The 21,365-nt window shown below is 36.5% G+C and overlaps 1 protein-coding gene across 3 annotated transcripts in view; it reads left to right on the top strand.

The window, feature by feature from the left end:
- CCDC148 (coiled-coil domain containing 148) overlaps window positions 1-21,365 on the top strand; it is a 288,487-nt gene that overhangs the window by 225,747 nt on the left and 41,375 nt on the right. For all 3 annotated transcript variants that reach the window (XM_069080750.1, XM_069080748.1, XM_069080749.1), the window contains one exon: window positions 20,327-20,445. In XM_069080750.1, coding sequence (XP_068936851.1) covers window positions 20,327-20,445 — 119 coding nt within the window. The remainder of the gene's footprint in view (window positions 1-20,326; window positions 20,446-21,365) is intronic.

The following is a 21,365-nucleotide window of genomic DNA, read 5'->3' as shown; positions in this document are numbered from 1 at the left end:
GAGGTAAAAAGGGTAATTTTGATTACACTAAACCAAAAAGGGTTTGTACAAACACAATAAATGCAGCAAAAACTAGAAAGAAGGAAACTGGGAAAAATCTTTACAGAAAGTTTCTCAGATAAAGATCTCATTTCTCAAATATATAGGAAACTGAGGCAAATTTATAAAAATAAGAGCCATTCCCCAATTTATAAATGATCAAAGGTATGAGCAGGCAGTTTTCAAAAAAGAAATCAAAGCTATAAATAGTCTAAATGAAAAAATGATATTAAAATATCCTAAATCACTAATAGAGAGATGAAAATAAAACAATTTTGAGGAATCACTTTACATCCATCAGTTTAACTGACAGAAAAGGAAAATAATGGTGGAGTGAATATAGAAAAATAGACTTTCTACACAGTAACAGCACTATTGTATGATGATCAACTATGAGTGACTTAGCTATTCTTAGCAATACAATGATCCAAGACAATTCCAAAGGATTCATGATGAAAAATCTTGTCCATCTCCAGAGAAAGAACCAATGGAGTCTAAATGCAGATTGAAGTATTTCTTTATTTTTTCATGTTTTTTTTTCTTTTGGCCTATTTATTCTTTTACAATATGACGAATAATGGAAATATAGTTTACACTATTGCATATATATGTATGTATATATGTATGTGTATATTATATATACATTTATATGTGTGTGTGTGTGTGTGTGTGTATATATATATATATATATATATATAGAGAGAGAGAGAGAGAGAGAGAGAGAGAGAGAGAGAGAGAGAGAGAGAGACATTCAGACAGACAGATGGACACAGACAACCTAAATAAAATTGCCCTCTTAGGAAGGGAAGAGCCAAGAGAGGAAGGAAAGATATATGGAACTCAAACATTTTTTTAAAAGAATGTTAAGGGGTTTCCTAGGTGGTGCACTGAATAGAGCACTGGCCCTGGAGTCAGGAGGACCTGAGTTCAAATCCAGCCTCAGACATTTAACACAAAAACTAGCTGTGTGACCTTGGGCAAGTCATTTAATCCCAATTGCCTTCCAAAAAGCAAAAAAAAAAAAAAGTTAAAAATTATTTTTTCATGTAATCAGGAAAAATAAAATACTATATAAAATCTTTTTTAAAATAGGCACACTTATGCACTATTGGTAGAGCTGTGGATTAGTCCAAGCATTCTGGAGAGCAATTTGGAACTATTGTTCAAAGGGCTATCTAAATTTGTATACCCTTTGACCCAGCAATAGTACTCCTAGTTCTGTATCCCAAAGGGATTAAAGAAAGGAAAAGGACCCATATGTATGAGAATAATTTGGAGAGAATTTGGGATTGCAAATAAAAAATTATTTTAAAAAATCCTAGGTGGTGAGCTACTCAAGGGCAGGGATTGTCATTTACCTTTCTTTGTATTCTCAGTGCTTACTACAGTGCCTGGTACAAAGATGGTGCTTAATAAATGCTTAATGACTAGTAGAGAGAGAACATTTAGTCCAACCCTCCCTGTGCCATTCTCTATCTTCTGCCCTCAAAATTGTTAGTTACCTTTTGTTTACACTCTAGTCTTATTTTTGAATTATCTTGATCTGGGAGAAAGACCTCATAGTTAAAATGGTGATTAGTATAACATTTGAGACCTAATCAAGGTTTTCTCCCAAGAATAATCTGAAGAACTGAAAGAGTTTTTAAAAGAGTAGGGTTTTGAACAGAAAGAGCATTTTATGTCCAGAAGTACTCATGGGTTTGTCTTTTTGAAGCCAATCTACAACCTATTTTTCCAAAAAGTGATAGAAGCCTTTGAAATATTGCTAGAGAGCAAAGCACTTGCAATCACTACAAAAAATAGGATAATTCCAAGAAATTTAAAGACATTTCTCTCAGTAGAGTTATAGTACCTCTTTTTTATTTTTCTTAACTACCACAAAATGTAACTTTTCTCCAACTGTGATCTAGTTGTTGACTTTTTGCTAAGTCAGCAACACATTCTCTTTGCATTAGGTTATCTTTTAACTTCTGTTTTGAAGATAGAGACCTATAAAACATTCCACCAAGAAAATTTGGTAACAACATAGTAAATCTTGATTTATTAGTTTTACCTCTAAACACCATTAGTCTTTTTCCTCTAAAGAACTTGTCTTAATCAGACCATTAACAGAGAACAAAAGCAAAACTTAGTTCTCCCTAAATTTCCTAGGTTCCTTGGTTCATCTTGGTTTATTCTGTTTCTAAATATTTAGGAAAATATTCAAGACCTACTTTGTTTCACTGACTAGGAAAAATCCTCTGCATGCTTTTGGGGTATTGATTGGTTTATTAGATTATTTCTTTTACTTAAAGCTCAATCTAGGATTTTTTTTCTATTACTCTTTATTTAAAAAATAAATCAGTTCTTCCACTTCCCTTGGGTCCTCACTATTAAAGTATGACATCTCCAGTGGAAAATTTTTCTTTTGCTTCTGCTTAATTTCTCTGTTTTCATCAGGAATCTTGGTAAAAGTCATTGGAAGATCTTGTGCCTAACCATTCATGTTCTGGTTTAACAGATGGCTCTCAAAAACAAATGCATACAGGACATATTTTAAAGTTTAATCTGCATTATTAACCTTTCCCCCATTACTTTCTTTAATCAGACAATAAATAAATCAAGCTTTGATTTTTAGCATTTGCTGACTTCCAACGTGTAAATGCTCACACTGCAATTTTGCAGTTGACTCTCTCTAGCCAGTTTGATCTGGCTCCAGCCTACCCCTGTATCTAAGTGATGCAGTATCATTGGTTCAGTATCATCCTGCTTTTCTCTAAGGATTTGATACCATATAAGGAACAACTAGGAAAGAGTTGTATTGCTTTTCTCTTTTTGGAGAACAACTCTGAATTGACTTTTCATTATGACTATCTCCCCCAGACCCTGATCTCTTGTTTTATCTGATCTTCCTGAATTTGGCCAATGTCTATAGATCTGAGATATAATAACCCTTGAAACAAATACCTCCTAGCTTTTTTTTCTGAGCTTTTATGACAGAGTTTAACATAGACCATGTAACCTAGCAATTTGTAAGCATGAAGGAACTGAAAGATACTGAGAACAGATTTTACTTAAGTGATATTTAAAGATGTTATGGAAATAAAAGAAAATTAAAAGTGAATAGGAAGAAAATTCTTTAAACATTAGGAAAATGCTTCTTCACTGAGGAAAGAAGGCAGGGTGGTACAGTGGAAAGATAACTAATTCCGTTTCCTGGCTGATATCCTTCTTTGATGCTTATTACATGTGTGATATTGTACAAGTCAGGGAACTTCCCTCCTGAGGGGATTAGACTAGAAAGTCTCTCTGGTCCCTTCTTGTTGTATGTATGATCTTAATCTAAGTCAACATAATGAACTTTAGAAGAGTTTCATAAGAAACATCACCTATCTTTACATCTTATCTGTCTCTAATCTATAACTTTGGAATTTGTGCCCTGGGACTAAGTGGTTTTAGCTGAGTAGATTTAAATTTACATAATCCACTGTATCTAGTTGAACCCTTGTCTGTGCTTCAGAACTCATCTAGCTGTCCAGTGATCCACCAACGGCTTCTTATTATTTACCCTGCTGCTATCTATATTCTTCCCCTTTTATTCCTTCCGCTGGATATAATAATCAATAATTCCATTATTTCTGAAAAAAAGTGTTAATTGACTGCCCAATTCTGGTCTCCTTCCTGGTTTTTGTATTTCAAGATGATACTTCTGCTGCTGTCTCATCTTGTGACTTCCCTTAGCACTAGGGTCTCTTTGTTTTGGAATATCCAACTATCGATGTAGCCTTCCTTCTCAAACTGGAATATCCCTTTGCAAGGTCTGCCCACCTTCCATTGGTGAGTTCTTCCTGGGGCCTCCATTTTGTGACTTCTATTTAAGCCTGAAAGACTAAGGGTTTTGACCAGATATATACAACTAAAAAATGTCACTTGTATTGGTCATATTAAAAGTCTGATCTTTTTTTAGATATTCATTTGGTTATCCTATTTTCTCTTTTACTAACTCCTGCTATGGTTCTTATGGTTTCTTGTTTTGTGCATGCTATTGTTTGTATTTTCAGTTTATAATTTTTTTTAACTGCAAATTTAATATTTTAATATTTCCCCCTCCATTCCTCTCCTGACCCTGTTCCTGGTTCTGGCCTTCAACTTGGCACCTAATAGGCATTTAATAAATTATTTTTTATTCATTCATTAATTCACCAAGTCCTTTCAATTCTTTCTTTCAAATAGCTTTTGAATCTATTCCATCCTATCTATTTTCACTGCCTCCACCCTAATTATAGCCATTATTACTGCTCACCATTGTGATTACCCAGTTAACCAGTCGACCTACCTCTAGGCTAATCCCATTGCAACGTATCTTTCACATCAGTGCCAAATTAATTCCTTAATATCCATATATGAGTATGTAATTTCTCTTCTCTTGTGCCTTATGCTCCATTCTTACTAATCTACTAATCAATCCCTGAATGCATCCCATGCTTTCCCACTTTGTGCCTTTTCTATTTTCTGTGTTTAGAATGCACTCTTCCATACTTCATACCTACCTATTAGAATCCTTTATTTCATATTCAGGTTAAGTGACTTGGTTAGGGTAAAACAACTATTAAGTATATAAGATAGAATTTTAATCCAGGTCTTCCCAATTTCAAGTATGGCACTATATCCACTGTCCTCAATATCTCCTAAGTTTTGTTTGTACTGTATTTATCTGTGATCATGTCATATTCCCTTTAACAAAGTTAAAAACCCTCAAGGTTGAGGACTCTTTAATTTTGTCTTTATATCCCTAGAAGCTAGTATGGTACCATATATATGGTAACTACTAAATAAATGTTTGTTAGTGTTTTTAAAATAAATTACCAGATATCCAAATCCAAATTACTAGCCTATAGTTTGCAGACTTCATTCTCTTCCTTTTCTTTTTTTTGAAAATTGAGAAATTTGGCTATATCCAGTTCTGGACCTTTCCTGCTCTCTGCTATCTTTCAAAGATTACTCACATTGGCTCAGTAACCAGGTGTCAATTCTTTCATTACCCTGGGCTATACCTCATCTCAGTCTGGTGACTTGACCTTAGAAAGTGCAGCTAAGTGCTCTCTTACTGTCTCCTTGTTTATTTTGGGTGTCAACCCCATATTAGTATTTTTTCCTGTCCTTTATAACCCAAAGATCATTCTCCTTGGTAGAAAAAAAATTAGAAGAAAAATAAAATCCACCCCCAAGCAATGGTCCTAGTCATTCTTCATTTTCTCTTCCTTTCCTGAATATAGTTTAAAAAAAGTTTAAAACTTTTTTTGTACATAGTTTTTCCTTAAAATCTTCAGAATTACAGAATTTCATGATTTGAATAGAAGGAACTACAGAGAGCATCTAGTCCAACCTGAATAAGAATCCCTTCTTCAACATTTCTGACAAGTAATCATCTAGTCTTTGCTTGAAGAATTCTGTTGCAGGGGACCTTATTACTTCATTGGGCAGTCAATTCCATTTTTGGATATCCATAATTGTTAAACTTCTACCCATGTGTATCAGCAATGCCATATTCACAATGCCTATGGAGATTACAAATATGCTGATATAATTATCCATCACAAAATACATCATGCTTGCCATATGGGGAAATAAACTAGAAAATTTATTAAGATACCAAAAGACTGAGTCCCAAAACCAGAAAGTGAAAGCCATCAGAGTAGTTATGATATTGGCACAGGTAGATAAAGTAGAAAGCACACACATTTTCAAGCCTTTAAAACAGAACAGGCTACCTCAGGCAAAGGTCCTCCTCTCCCCACTCACAGCAACCACCCAGCGTCCGGGAAGCACGCTCCCAGCAGCTCTGGCCCCTGGCAGTCCTCAGCAGGAGTCCTTAGCAGAAATGGTTAACTCAAAAAGGGCTTTGCGCTGCCGCTGCCTCTGCTGCTGCCGCCGCCGTTGCCACCACAGCCAGCCACCGCAGGAACTCTAGTTTGGCTTCCGCTTCCTCTTGCCCCGCCCCTTCCTGCTACGTCAGCAAGTCCAATGGAGCATGGAAGATCTTTAAATCCCATAACCCTTACACCATGTTTCCTATTTATCTCATAAGTAAGATATTCCATGTTTGACCAGGGTAGAGTTCAGCAACACTGTTGTTGTTTTTTGTACTTCATTGAAAAGGACCACGACATCAGGAAAGTGATTCCATGCCATGCAAGTGAATTGGATTTAAGTAAGGGAGGGCTGATTACTCTACTCCTGGAAAATAAGTCTCTCTTAATGCAACCTGATCACATTAGGTTTCTTTGCTCTCCTTATCATGTTATTGAATCATAATAAACTGAAAGTCCACTAACCCCAAATATTTTTCAGAGAAATTATGGTTTTATACTGTAGTTTTCAGCTGCTAAAGCTTAAGCTTTTTTATATGTTCATATGAAAAGACTTATACATATTTATGTGAACATAGTCAATCAACAATGTTTATTAAGTGCTAAGCACTGGGGCTACAAAAACAAACAAAAAACAAATAAACAAACCATGAAAAACACAATCCCTGCCCTCAAGAAGATCCCAATCTAATATGGGAGATAACAAGCAAGTAACTATGATCAAACAAGCTATAAACAGGATACATAAGAAATAATCAACAGAAGGAAGACAAGGGAATGAAGAGGATTTAGAAAAGAGTCCTGCAAAAGGTGGCTTTTTAGGTAGGGGATCACACTTAGGTTTTGAGCCTTAGGTTTGGAGAGGATGGTGGTGCTCTCACCTCTTATAGGCAAGTTTGGAAGTTGGTGAGGAGCACAGTTTATGGGAAAAGATAATGAGTTTAATTTTGGATATGTTGAGTTTAAGATAGCTGCTGGATATCCAGCTCAAGATGTCTGAAAAGCATTTGAAGATGGGAATCTGGAGTTCAGCAGAGAGGTTGGGATAAATAGATTTGAGAATCATCAGTATAGAGATGCTAATTAAATCCATGGAAGCTGATGAGATCATCAATTGAAGTAGTATAGAGGAAGAAGAGAAGAGGGTCCAGGACAGAGCCCTGAGTATTTGTATATATTATATGAAAAGATTAAAGTATTGATATTTAAGATTATATTTAATTTTTTAAAAAAACTATTCCTATTTAATAAAAAAAAAAAAGAACAAGAGATAATTTAATGAGCTGAGATCGTCAAGGAAAGCTAAAGATAAAAAAAAATTGGTGGTGATTTTTTTAGGACCAAAGAGAAAGGAAAACCAAATAAAGAATGGAACCATTACTTAGTAGGGATGGGATGATGATAACAAATAATGGGGATGAAGGAGAAAGCAGCTATTTTTTTTTTTTTGCTTTAGTTTTCTCTGCAAAGGAGAATGGCTTTTGAACTGAGTTCAGAATAAAATGGATAATATGTAGTTGATGCCCAAGTAAGTAGGGAGATAGTAAGATCACCTAGCTGCCCTTAGTGAATTCAAATCACCAGTCCTCCCTATGAAACTGAAAGAAATGGTGAAGGTGGTTGCTGTGGCACTGTGAGTGGTCTTAGCTTTAGCATAATTCTGAGCTTTACAACAATTGAGAATATTCTTACAGGACCAAGCTATTTTTTTTTATTCATCTTTTTACATTAAAAAAAATCTAAGTTGGTTGATGAGTTCTCCCTTGTGCAACCAAAGTGATCTCTTTTAACAACTATTTTCCTCCTCATCAGAATTGTTTCTTTCTTCAAAATTTCATTCTAAAAAAAATGGGCTAGAATTTTCTGAGTTTTTTGTTTTTTGGAGGGGGAAAGCAGGGCAATTGGGGTTAAGTGACTTGCCCAAGGTCACACGGCTAGTAAGTGATAAGTGTCTGAGGACAGATTTGAACTCAGATCCTCCTGACACCAGGAATGGCATATATATTTATATATACTAATATCTGAATCATTCCAAAATACACAGAGCCTCAAACTGTTTTTTTAAGAGTAAATATTCCTCTGAGTTATGCTGTATTTTAAATTAAGTTGGTTAATATTGTTGGAAAGCTTTTACTTTCTAACCTAAATACATCAAGAAATAGTTAATAAAACTTGGGTAGTTTTCCTGTTAACTAGCAATGGAAATGACTGAAGTACATTTCTTATTTTAACTACTACAGTTCGATGAGTCTGATTTGGAAAGTTGTTACAAAGCCAACTTACAAATAACTGTGGTAACCAGAATAGGGAAAGCACACAGATTTAAGAAATCCACAAACTCCTTGTCTTGATTAGCTGTTTTTCTTTATTATTAAAAAATTATATATATATATGTATATATATATATATTTACACACACACATATATACACATACAATTATTTGTTATAAAAATTGTTTTTTAGGAGTGAGGATTGTTGGAAAGACAGTGATGTAATAAGCAAAATGCATCAATAAAATATTTTTAAAAGAAGTAATGTCCAAACTCATCCAATAATCCTCATCTTTACTGATATCTTAAATTTAGAGGTTAGGGGACTCCTGAGAATAAGTTACCCCTTTCCTCTTCCATTCCCTTTCCAGGATGTCACTCGATTCTTTGCTGCTTATTTAACCAACTGTCCTCACTTTCTTTTTCCTTCCCATTTTGCTGGCTGCCAGATGCAAACCTCCCAGAACACTAGGATGACTGAATTTGCCATTCACACCTCTGGTCTCTCAGCAATGCAGCCCCCCTGCCCAGTGCCACCTGGTCCAATCTAGCCTTATTATAGTGTCAGATCTCTGTAAAGACTGATTGTAAGCATTTATAGCCTGAATTTTGGCTGCTCTAGAAAGAATCTTCCATTTATAGCATTGTTGCTATGGAACTAACTTCCCTCTGCAACATTATTAATCACATAAAGTCATGTTTGTATGGAACCAATTAATAATATTAGGTAGAGTATACCTGAATTGTACTATTTAACTATGATAAAACCTAGTTTCTAACAATTTGCTTTATTTATCCTATTCTATCTTCAGGCCATGCCAGGCTATTTTCACAGTTTTGGTCCTATTTGTTCCAGCTTGTTGGTGGTTTTTTAAAAAGCTATTTTTAAGTAGTTTGATTGCAAGCATTAAATGCCACATTAACACTTTCTTGCTATTTACTAGAAGCAACAATGTTTTAGCTCTTGAATTCTCAGGAACTAACCTTTCCCTTTCTAATGGAACCATCAGCTTCTGAATAGCATTTAGCCCACAGCTTTGCTGCCACTCTAGTTTCCTAATTTTTCTGAGTTTTGGATTTTTCCTTTTGAGCTGCTTTTTATACTAGAGGCACCTAACATTTGCCCCTAAATCTCTTTCCGACCTTTTTCTGTGTTAATGATCCAACATGACAGCCTTTTGCAGCCTTCCTTCTGAAAGGAGCCAGAACATTTCATAACAAAACCAAATATGTCAGACAAAATTAAAACATCAAATGTCACAGATATGAATTGAGCAGATTCATTCACTACACTTATGTTCAGCAGGCAAGCAGTGGTACTGGTGATGTCAGAGCTATAACCAGAACATGTTAAATGGAGATTTATCTTAAGAGATTTATCTCATGTATCAATGTGAAAGACTCCACGTTGTACTGATGGAGAGAGTACTGTCCCCATATCTCATGGTCCTCCATCAGTCTGTACTATGCCTCATGCCACCACACTCTGGCAGGCAGAACTGTCTTTCGCACCACTAATCCTACCTTCCCAAACTCCAACTATTTTGACCTCAGATGAAAGAATTGTTGGTTAGGATTCAGGTGATTAAAAATTAATATTTGGTCCTCATTGACTATTTTTAGTGGTTCCCTTGTGTCTTTAGGAAAAAAAATACAAATAATTGTTTGGCATTTAAAGTTCTCTGCCTTCTGGATCTCACTTACCTTTCCAGGGTTATTTTGCATAACTTCTCTTCAGTCAAACTGAACTCTTTTCTTTCCCTAAATTCACCATTCCATCTCTCATCTCTGTGCCTTTGAACAGGCTGTCTCTCACTCCTGGAATTCAATTCTTTCTCTCCTGCCTCATTCACTAAGGAGAGTGAACTCAATCTTAAAGCAGTTGCTATAAAGCATTCCACTTATCAAGTTCACTTCCAAATGTGGCATATCCAATGGACAAATTCATCTCTTGCTTTCAGGATATGTTGTTCTAGCTGCCAGACCAAGTCAATGCTGGACTGGGTCAATCAGGTAACTCCTTGGGGCTGATTCCTTCCCAGGCTTGGCCACAGTACCTCTGGTGACTTTTCTGACCTTGTGAGATATACTTGAAATTCAACAGGGAAACAAGCAGGGAGTCAGGGGTATGGTTAAGAGGCTACATAATACTGAGTAGGGAATAGTCACATATAAAACAAATGTTCTGACAAATAAATAAAGGTGAATTTTATGTTATTAGTTACTGTATTGTTTGACTTAATTGATTTATTCTATATATGTAGCAGGAAGTCATACTAGAAAATATAAATATAGAATTTATAACTAAATATGGTAATTGTAATAATTTCTACTTTTTTGAAGGCAATCAAGGTTAAATGATTTGCTTAGGGTCACACAGCTAATATAGGTCTGAGGATGTATTTGAACTCAAGTCCTCCTGACTCTAGGGCCAGGCCTCTATCCGTTGTACCATCTGACTGCCCCCATAATTTTTATTTTTTTAAAACTGAATATCAAGCCCATAGTCAGGAAACATATGTACCTTTATTATAACATTGTCACCATGATGCACTTTATTTTGATCTACATCACCTTTTTCTAAATTTTTGTAGTTCAGTTACAAATTCCAGGACTGCCTGTTACTGTCCTGGGCATCTAGAAGAGGCAAATATCACTTTAGTTTGGGGAGATCAGAGAAGAATTTACAAGGGACTATGGGAAGCCTTTGAGCTAGGTTTTGTCTTGTGGCTTGGGTAGAATTTGGAAAGATGAATAAGATGGGGCGGGGGAGGGGGGTTCAGGTAGATGAAATGATGGTTTTAGTGTAAATACCTGAACTTAAAACATTTTCCCTGACTTGCTATCTTTAAACTGAATGTAAGGGAGGCAAATATGAGAACAATCACTCTTCCCTTTGTTATGTTCTCCTAATTTGGGTAAAGCTGTAGCATATCAGCTGGAGTGTATCAGTTGCCCATTGAACTCATCAAAATGAGAGAAATGAGACACTTGAGATCAACTGATTTCTGATAGCAGACATACGTAGGAAGAAGACAAGGTAAAACTGCTTCTTGCTTCACCATTTTTTCTTTGTGTCCTATTTCCCAATAGAGAAAACACTGAATAATCAAATGGTTATATAAAGTGACCAGTCTTTTGGAAACATCTAACAGAATAAACCCATCCAGGTTAGAAGGGAATTCTGTTTCAAATAATTGAGGATGCAACCTCAACATCTTGATACCATTTTCTTTTTTACTCAGGTTACTTAAGAATTAACAGGCTATACAATAGTCATCCATTTTAGTGCATCAAGAAACTGTGGTGCAGTTAAAGGAAATGTTAAATTTATAGCTTGTAATGAACAAAAAAGCTAAATGAAAGAATAGCTCCAGTATGTTTATCACTATAGATCACAGAATTCCATTGCCCTCACTTGAATGAGATTGTCACTGTCTTGAGATCCTGAGAATATGAAGACATTTTCTTAATAAGTTTCAGAAGAAAATTAGATATGGCAAGCAATTTATCTTTAATTCTCGTTTTCTAGTGATCTTCAGACTGATTATTCATCAGTTGGCTTACTAGAAGATAAGACATGGAATGGTGTTAGTGAAAAGAACACTAAAATTCAAATGAGAAGCTTCTGTGCAATGAGGACTCAGTGAAATAATAAAAGATGTAATAAAGTGATAAGTGATTAACATTCAAATTAATTATAAGACATTGGTCAATCCTTGACTTAAGTAATTCATACCACACAGCCTGTTACATTGGTGTTATAAGGCATATAGTAGGCAATAATTATAAGGCATATAGCAGGCAATGCATAAACTATGGTGACCCAGTCGATTTTTTTTAAAGCAATCACCATTAAGTGACTTGCCCAGGGTCACTCTGTCAGTACTTAATTCTCCTTGTTGGCTGAATAAGGAGCCAATAAGGTTTCACCATGGGCAGGTTATTCAGCTTTCCTGATCTTCAGTATCTCTGTTTTAAAAATGGGCATACTGATGCTTGCCCTACTTGCCTTATAGGGTTATTTTGAAGATCTAGTAACCTAACGGTATGGGAAAATGCTTTGAAATTTGGAAAATGCTATATAAATACATTGTAAAGTATTATTATTCTGTGAGGCATTTGCTCTCTCACCAGATGTCTGATATAGTCTGACACAATTTGAACTCTTCCAAGATGAAATAAAATTTCATTTCAATGAGAATTTTTATGATACATATTTACAAATGTATCAGGTAGGGATAGGACAAGAGAGTGATTTTCAAATACTTTATGACCTCAGGGCTCACTGGTTTCTTCAGTGTGGGTACCGCACTCTAGAAGCAGATCATGATCATTATGTCCTTTAGCAACAGATGGTTTAAAGAATTGTCATCACACACACAAAAAATCACAACCAGTTTTCCTAACTCTCTGGTGACAGGCCTCTCCAAACTGAGCTAAGACAGTCTTTGGATGACAGATATAAGGCCACTGTGGGACCTCTACTTATATCAATCTTTTTCAGCTTTATAGGAATCTCTAGAGCTTGTGTTTCACTAGAACACACTTCCCAAACCAAAGACCTCTTCCACAGTATGATGAGGAATCAGAGGAGGATTCTGAATACTAATAAATTTTTTTTTTGGTGTGGGGAGAGAAGAGGTATGTCTTCAATATTTAGATTTGGGTAGCACTTTAACATGTGGCAAATGTACACTTTTCTTTGTTGATATATTCCAATCCAAAACCAAGAAATTTTAGAATGTATGTGGTCTCTTGAATTCAATGAACATATAGAAAAAAAATTTAAATGTGCTTTAAATTGCACATTTTAACTAGTATATGCTATTACTGGATTCAAGAAATATATGTGGTTTATATTTTGTTGCACAGACACCTCTACATGCATAAGGAAACCCATTCCTTCCCACTTTCTCCTGCAGACTGGTCCCCTATCATCCCTGCTCTCTCACTTATCTTCAATTTCTTCTTGCCTGCTGCCTGCTTCTCTACTATCTGCAAACATGCCCATGGATCCACAAGTCCTCAAAAAATCCACCTTAATCCATTCATCCTCACTAGTTTTCATCACATATCTTTCTTCCCTTCTGAGGCTAAACTTTTTGAGAAGGCCAGCTGTCATTTATGCTTCCATTTCCTTTTTCTCTCACTCTCTTCTTAACTCCCTTCAATCTAGCTTTTGATTTCATCATTCAACTGAAACGGTTCTCTTCAAAGTTATCAATGATCTCTTAATTGTCCAATTATATGTCTTTTTCTCAATCCTCTTCCTTCTTGATCTCTCTCAAACCTTTGATACCCTCTTTGCCTTGATAATCTCTGGAAGTTTTTATGACACTATTCTCTCCCAGTTTTCCTCCTACCTTTCTGACTGCTCCTTCTCACTCTACTTCACTAGATCTTTATCCAGGTTTTGCTTGCTAAAAGTGGCTATTCTCCCGGGCTCTGTCCTGGATGCTCTTTTCTTCTCCTTCTGTACTATTTCACTTAGTGATCTCATCAGCCCCCATGATTTCAATGATAATCTCTATGCTGATGATTCCCAGATCTACTTATCCAGCTCTGACTTCTCTTTTAAACCTCAGACTCACATCTTCTACTGCCTGACATCTCAAATTGCATGAACCATAGATATATGAACCTCAAAATGTCCAAAACATTTCATTTCTCCCCTAAACCCTTCTCTTAACTTCGCTATAATATCCAGAGGTACAATGATCTTTTCAGGTACCCATGCTCACAATTTAGATGTCATCTATGACTCCTTGTCTCAATGTCCTCCTTTCCCCATCCTATCTGTTGACAAGACCTGCTGATGTTACTGTCTTAATATTTTTTGTAGGCCTCTCCTCCTTTCCTTTGACACTACCACCACACTAGTGTAGGACCATATCATCTAATGCCTGGCCTGCAATAACTTCCTGGATGGTTTCCCTGCCTCACGTCTTTTCCTGCTCTGATTCATCTCTACTTGGTCATCAATCTTCCTAAAATGTGGATCTGATCTTATCCCCCTCCCAGTTTATAAAATGGCTCCCTACCACCTCCAGGATCAAATGTGAAATCCTCTGTTTGGCATTCAAAGCCCTTCACAACCTGTCCCCCTCCAACCTTTTCAGTCTTCTTATACATTACTGCCTCCTCCCCTCCCCCATACTCTGAAATCTAACGACACTAGCTTGCTGGCTGTTCTTCACACAAGATACTTCACACAGACTCTGGACACTGTCCCTGATTGCCTCTCATGACTGTAATAAGGTTTTTCCTCATCTCTATATCTTGGCTGCCCTGACTTCCTTCAGGTCCCAAGCTTCTACATCAAGGTTTTCCTGATCTTCTTTAATGCTAATACCTTCCCTCTGTTAATTATCTCCAATTTAGCCTGTCTATAGCTTGTTTGAACATAATTGTTTTCATGCTGTTTCCCCCCTGAGATTATAAACCCTCTGAGACAAGAGACTGTCTTTTGCCTTCTTTGTATCTCTAGTGCTTAGTCTATATGCCTAGTCTATAATTGATACTTAATAACTGACTGTGTTATGTCACCAAGTCCAAGTAATTCATTAATGTTTTAGAAATGAATTTATTGAGAGACATACAAAATGAAGTTCTTTCATTCATAGGTTAACCATGGCATAAGCATGGTCCAAACTCTTCCCTAATGATAGTGTCCTAACCTTAACCTTGTGCTTTTCCATGTGTGAAAAGCAATTTCTACTTCATGCTATATTACAGTTTTGAGCCTGAAGTAGCAATGAAAAAAATATAATTTAACAGTCGTGTAGCTATAGTCCAGGTTTTTTTTTTATTAGACTTTGAGGTACATTAATAGCATAGAAGATGATGCTTGCTGGCAAGTCCTTTTTAATAAGAAACAAATTGTTTGGAAGATTATAAAAGTAAGCTAGTATATAAAATGTTCTTAAGCTCTTTGAAAAACTGCAGTAGAGTAAGAAGTAGTTTGGTTTATGAACATATAAGGAAAGAAGTTTCTGCAGGTTATTTACATTTTTATTGGCACAATTTTGCCAAAATGAATGAAAAATGGAACTGTGAAGTAAGAGCAACATCTTCTACCCAATAAGCAATAGAGGGGATAGTAAGAGCATGTTTCTATGCCCCCCTTCCCACACCCAACCAAAGGCTTCTTCTGAAAAACTTATTTGGCCATCAACAGAAATGCAATTGAATCTCTCCACTACTGCCATTAACTCTCTAAATCCTTTATTATTGGAATACTATAAAAATAAAATTATCTAGTTAAAATCTAAAAAGCAATGAATTTAAAATTTGCATCTAGATAAATTTCCTATAGCTCTAGTTAAATGATAGCAGTCTTGATTTTAATTTGGGTCTTAAAGGAGCTGTAAGTAGTATTTGGTGGATATTTCCCCCTACACTGTCATAACCCTGTGTTAATCTTTAAAGGTCCCATATAGTAGTTCTGTACTTAGTGAAATTCTAGGACCAATCCACCCTACTGTGATTAACCTTAACAGATTAGTTTGGTAAAATATCTTTCATACTTACACTAACCTCTAATGATGTCAGAGCCTAGCGTCCTAGAGTATTAAAAAAAAAAACTTTTGGAGAACAATGACAAGATGAAATGATATGTGCATATTTTATCAGGTAATTTATTTCATCTTGCATCCTTGTGTCTGCTAAATGAATTAAGTAAGCCTGCCTGCTCTATCCTCAAACACATACCAAATAGGGGTAGGGAGCCCAGAAAAGGACAAAGTGAAATGTGCTGACCGGATCTTATAATTGTGTCTTGAATCCTAAAACTCAAGGGATTGACCAGAAAGGAGGCCAAATTCTCTTGGACTTACTTTAGTAGTTATGGCAAATTTTGAAGTGAGTTGGAGAGATTATGCTCCTTTTTGGTTTTGTTGATGTTATGTAATACCCATACATATCCAAAATACAGATTAATTTCCATCTTAAACATGAAAGTAAAAGGTCTACCAGAATATATTTCTGCTGAATGAATATTCCAAGTTAGTAGAGAGAATTAAGTATTCCTTGAAAGAAGAGAAGAGCTTCTTCTAGGAAGAATCAAAGGGGGAAAAAGGATGTAAAGAGGCAGAGAGAAATTCTTGCCTTTGTCAAGAGTTGGAGGGATGCAAATGAGATTCTCAGGAATTTGAAGGCCCACTGAACATTTAGTGCCACATAAAAGGTAGGAGGATGGCCCAGGGAGAAGCTGGACCATCTTTGAGGAAAGCAGTTTCTTGTGCTTACGGGAATGGTGGCATATGGAGTGGAGATGTAGAGACATATTCCACCAGATGAGAGGTCATTCAGCAATAGTGAGTAGAAGATTAGTAGTGGTTGATAACTCCTTACTCAGTGCTACCAAGGCAACTATTTGTTAACTCATTATGGACAACAAACAGGACCACTGTCCTCCTGTGACACATGTCTGGGACCTGTTGGAAGGCTTCCAAATTCTTGTCAAACATGACAACCTAACTATTTCTGGTGATTCATATTAGAACAAAGGATACCACCAGTGAGAACCTAGCAAACATTTTTTGAAAGATATGAAGATCTGGGAAAACAACTAAAGACTTGGAGGTCGTGGCTGGTGTTTGTAACACTACTGCTCATTGAAGGTGGGAAATTCCAAAAAGAAAGGCAGATATGGGAAGGCAAGTACTGTCTTGGTGTCTGAGAACAGAATTTGGATGTTTAGATTGTGGCTTAAGATATATGAACAATGGACTGTTGGGAAGGGAAGGAGTGCACTTAACAAAGACTTAGGAAAAAATATTTGCCTAGAGTCTTGCGAATATAATCAAGAATACTTTAAAATTATAATTGAGGTGGAAGGAAAAAATATCTTGCGTATATCTGCCAAGTCATATACCACAGATAGTAGCAGCTACAGCCTAGAAAGAATATTACCAACAGAGAGGACTGGTAATTTAAAGGAGAATAATACCCAAGAAGAAACTAGACAATCATAACAACAGCAACAACAACAACCTCCATAACAATAATAACAGCCAGCTTTTATACCCTGCCTATGGATCCTCACAACAATCCTAGTAAATAGATGCTGTTATTATTCTCATTTTACAGTTGAGGAAACTGAGGAAAAGAGAAGTTAAGTTTGTTCAGTATCACAGCTCCATGCCCACTTAGTTGCCAATAAAATCCATGGCCTCAGATGTCTAGCCATGAGTAATAGACAAGGTGAAGTAGAGATCTTAATTTAAGGAGGTAAATTTGACCTCATTGATATCACAGACATTTGGTAGGCCAGAACTGTAATATACCTATGGAAGGACTTAATTTATTCAAAAGAAACTGAGCAGTAATAAGAAGGTAGTGGCTAAGACAATACACTCATATGAAGAAATCCTTAAACAGAGGAGTAAGGGAGCACAGGATGGAGAATATTTGGGTAAGGATCCACAAACAGAAGCAGTATTGTCTTGGGAGAACATCACAGAACATAGAACCAGTAAGAGGAAAGACATCGAGAAGTTTGAGACTTATTATGAACTAGCGTGGCAGCAGGATATAGTGGCAACAGGGGACTTTAGTGATGCAGACAACGATTGGACTTCTTTGGCAAAAGAATAGGTGATAAATTCTTGACTTGTCTTAATTTCATTTTTTAAAAGTTGAGGGGAAATAGAAGGGAAAAATGCCATTCTGGATCCTGTACAATAAGGAGGGATGAGTTGTTAAAGTAGAAATGATGGGAACTGGGACCATTCATCATAAAGAAGGAAAAACAAGCTGGGCATATTGTGTCATGCTAGATTTTGAGGGAGCAGGTTTCAAAGAGACCAGAAAAAAGGTTGGTAGGGATATCACATAGAAGACGCATTTGACTGATTTTATTTGTTCTCAGAGGACAAAACTAGGAGCAATAGGTGGAAACTGAGAGACAGATTTCATCTCCATGTAAGAAACAACTTCGTAACAATGAAAACTGACAAAAAGCAGAATGCCTGCCTGGAGAGGTGATGTGACATTCCCTCCCCGGTCCCTCCCTCCACCAGAGCAAAGGGTGGATGACTCCTCCTTTGTAATGTCGTAATGAGGGATCCTGTCCAGGTAAAGGATGAAGTAAATGAGCTCTTTGGTCTCTAAATTCTGTGATTCTGTACCTTCCATACAATTATTTAGGAAGTGTACTGAAAATGCTATTGTTATTGGCACTTGCTACTGAGAGTCTACAATCCTGGTTCAACTACTTGAGGTGTTTTTATTTTTTCTCATTTCCCAAGATCCAATAACTACTGTTGCTGTGGTGGGACCTTAGAGATAGGAGGGGAGGGCAAGTATAATAAGTGATGGAGGCCATTCAACTCCATCTCAGCTGACACAAAACAATTGGACCCCGAAGTGGCCACTGCTGCCAACATGAGGAAAAAGAGTAGCAGTCCAAACACTCTATTCCTCTTTGTTCTAGGGGATCAGATTGACCTGTGGCAAAATAGGCATCTATTTCCTTAAAGCAGTAGTATTAATTAACATCTAGTGGACAGCTGGGTGGAGCAGTAGAGTGCCAGGCCTGGAGTCAGGAAGACTTCTCTTCCTGAGTTCTGATATGACCTCAGACACTTACTAGCTGTGTGACCCTGGGCAAGTCACTTAACCCTGTTTATCTCAGTTTGCTCATCTGAAAAATGAGCTGGAGAAGGAAATGGCAAACCACTCTAATACCTTTGCCAAGAAAACCCCAAATGGGGTCACGAAGAGTCAAACACTACTGAAAACAACAACAGTAAAAACAAAAAGCAACAAGGATAATAATAATAATAAATGCACACAATATTTAATGGTACACAAAGCACTTTATGTATTTGATCTCATTTGATCTTCACAAAAGCGACCCCATAAGGCAGGTGCTATTATTATTTCCATTTTACAGATGAGATTAAGAGAGATTAAGTGACTTGCCCAGGATCACACAGCTAGTACTCTCTGAGGCGTGATTCAAACTCGTCTTCCTTACTCCAAGTCCAACTCTTTACTTATTTATTTATGTATTTGCCTTTTGGAGGGCAATTGGGGTTAAGTAACTTGCCCAAAGTTACACAGCTATTTTTTTTCTGTGGGTGTTAAGTGTCTGAGGTCAGAATTGAACTCTGGTTCTCCTGACTCCAGGGCCGGCACTTTACTCACTGTGCCACCTAGCCGCCCCTGAGTCCAACTCCTCATCCCTTCTGCTACAATCTTCCCAAGTAATTCACTTCTTCCCAGCCTTATATAGACAGCTTCAAAAGCACTAGCAATCGGAGCACCCAAATGGAGCCATACTTATTGCTCATACATTCTGGCCCAGTGGCAAATTAGGCTAGGCTGTACAGCACAAAGCTCATTGGATTTGGAGTCAGAGCACCTGGGTCCAAATCCCTCCTCTGCTCCTCACTATCGTGTGACTTTATGGAAATCATCTAACCTTTGTAAGCCTTAGCTTAAAGACTCTTTAAAATGAGGAAAGCTGTCTCGGATGCTCTCTAAGGTGCCTTTTAGCTCTAAGTCCTACTGATCTGACATTCAGTCTCTAGAGGAGGAAGGCGCTACGTGCCTTTTGGATCCATTACCATCACCCTTCTGAACTTGTCAAATGTGGCCTTTATTATACCACAGAATACACAACCACTATATACCTCAACTTGCACATTGTTCCTTTTCTTCCTTCCTCCCACCTACCTCCTGCCACTTCCCCTAAAGCATGAAGCTTTCAACATCCTGCTATCCATTAGCATAAATAAAATCATGCTTTTAATGTAATAATAGTTTTTAATGCTATATTGGTTTAAAACTACATTGCTGTAATAGGATAAAAATATTCTTTGGCAGCAAGTAGGTCATAAACCTTAGAGACAATACTATTCTATTTTTGTGGTTCCCTGAAAGTCAATTTTATTTACCAGAGAGTAAAACCTGAGGTCCTAGCATGAGCACAAACTACATTTCTGTCTCAGAAGTTTTCGATCTGGATTTCTGTAATGTTGTGTTTTAATTTATTTTCCAGTTGCTACTGGGTTCTAGATGAAGAATGAAACACAAAAAGACAAATTGCCATTTAAACTCAATTCTGTCTACATGATATGCTATCCTAGCTTTCCTCCTTATTGTTCAGGATTTACATATCTGTTGGTATTAAATGTCATATAACATTTACATCCTAGATCAAAGAGTACTGGGCTAAAAAAGAGCAGAGGTGGCAAGAAATAGAAAAGAGAGATCTTCAACGCCTGGAACAAGTAAGAAGAATAATGGCTGAGCGGGCAATTAAAGACCAAGAAAGGTAAAAAAAAAAAAAAAGGCCACAAAGATTTGGGGAAAGTGTTGGTTGTGGTAATTTTAAACACATTCTGCTATGATGTATTAGAACATCCAAGACTTAGGATTGAGCTTTCTATTATACAGTACTCCTTTTTATTGTTATGTGATATTTCTTCAATTAATGAACAATTGTAATAATATTCTTTTGGAAGTTTTCATTCTAGTGTACTCAGAATGTCATGTATAGAACTAAAATTTCCCAATTATCCTCCTGAGTTATTGTTCTGATTCCAAAATAGTCACATCTCATGAAAAAATGGAAAAATTTCTAAAGAAGTTTTTTTTTTAAAATAATATTTCAGTGCCTGCTGGGAACATAACACTTTAGTAAGTACTTATACTGGGAGAATATTGATGTCAAAAAGATGGACCTTTGTTTCAGAGAAAATCTTGGGGTTATTATTGCATAATTTTTCTAATTCAATTGCTTTATGAACTTGTTGATGTGGGTTCAGTCTCTAGTGGTATACATTACAATGCATCCATCATAATGCATCCTGTGTGATTGTAGTTCATGTTTGTCCATAGATCCACCCAGTTTTCTGGTGAGCTTCAAGGACTCTGTACATTCCATGGGTATTAGTGCAAAACTCAGCCTGTCCATCTGATATTCCTGGTTGTTCTAAAATGACTGATATACCTCCTTTTCCAGTCATACATCTCTCTGGTGACATTCTCTATGCCACTTGCCGTGTGCCATTGTTCACTGGCCATATATTGTTCATGCTTGGCATTCACCCTTTGTATGACCTCTGTAACTTTAATTCTCTAGAGATTGTGGTATTTCATGACACAGCTCTATAACTTTAGTGGAAGAATTTGAATATTGGAAATATGGGCCCTTATTTTAGGGAGAAGCTTGTGCTCACTAAAAGCACAATT

The sequence above is a fragment of the Petaurus breviceps genome, unplaced genomic scaffold (assembly GCF_028583685.1).
Source record: "Petaurus breviceps papuanus isolate PSGF00001 unplaced genomic scaffold, PetGlider_PUasm1.0 91133, whole genome shotgun sequence".
In the NCBI taxonomy this organism is placed as follows: Eukaryota; Metazoa; Chordata; class Mammalia; order Diprotodontia; family Petauridae; genus Petaurus; species Petaurus breviceps.
This window is presented reverse-complemented; position numbering and strand designations above follow the sequence as displayed.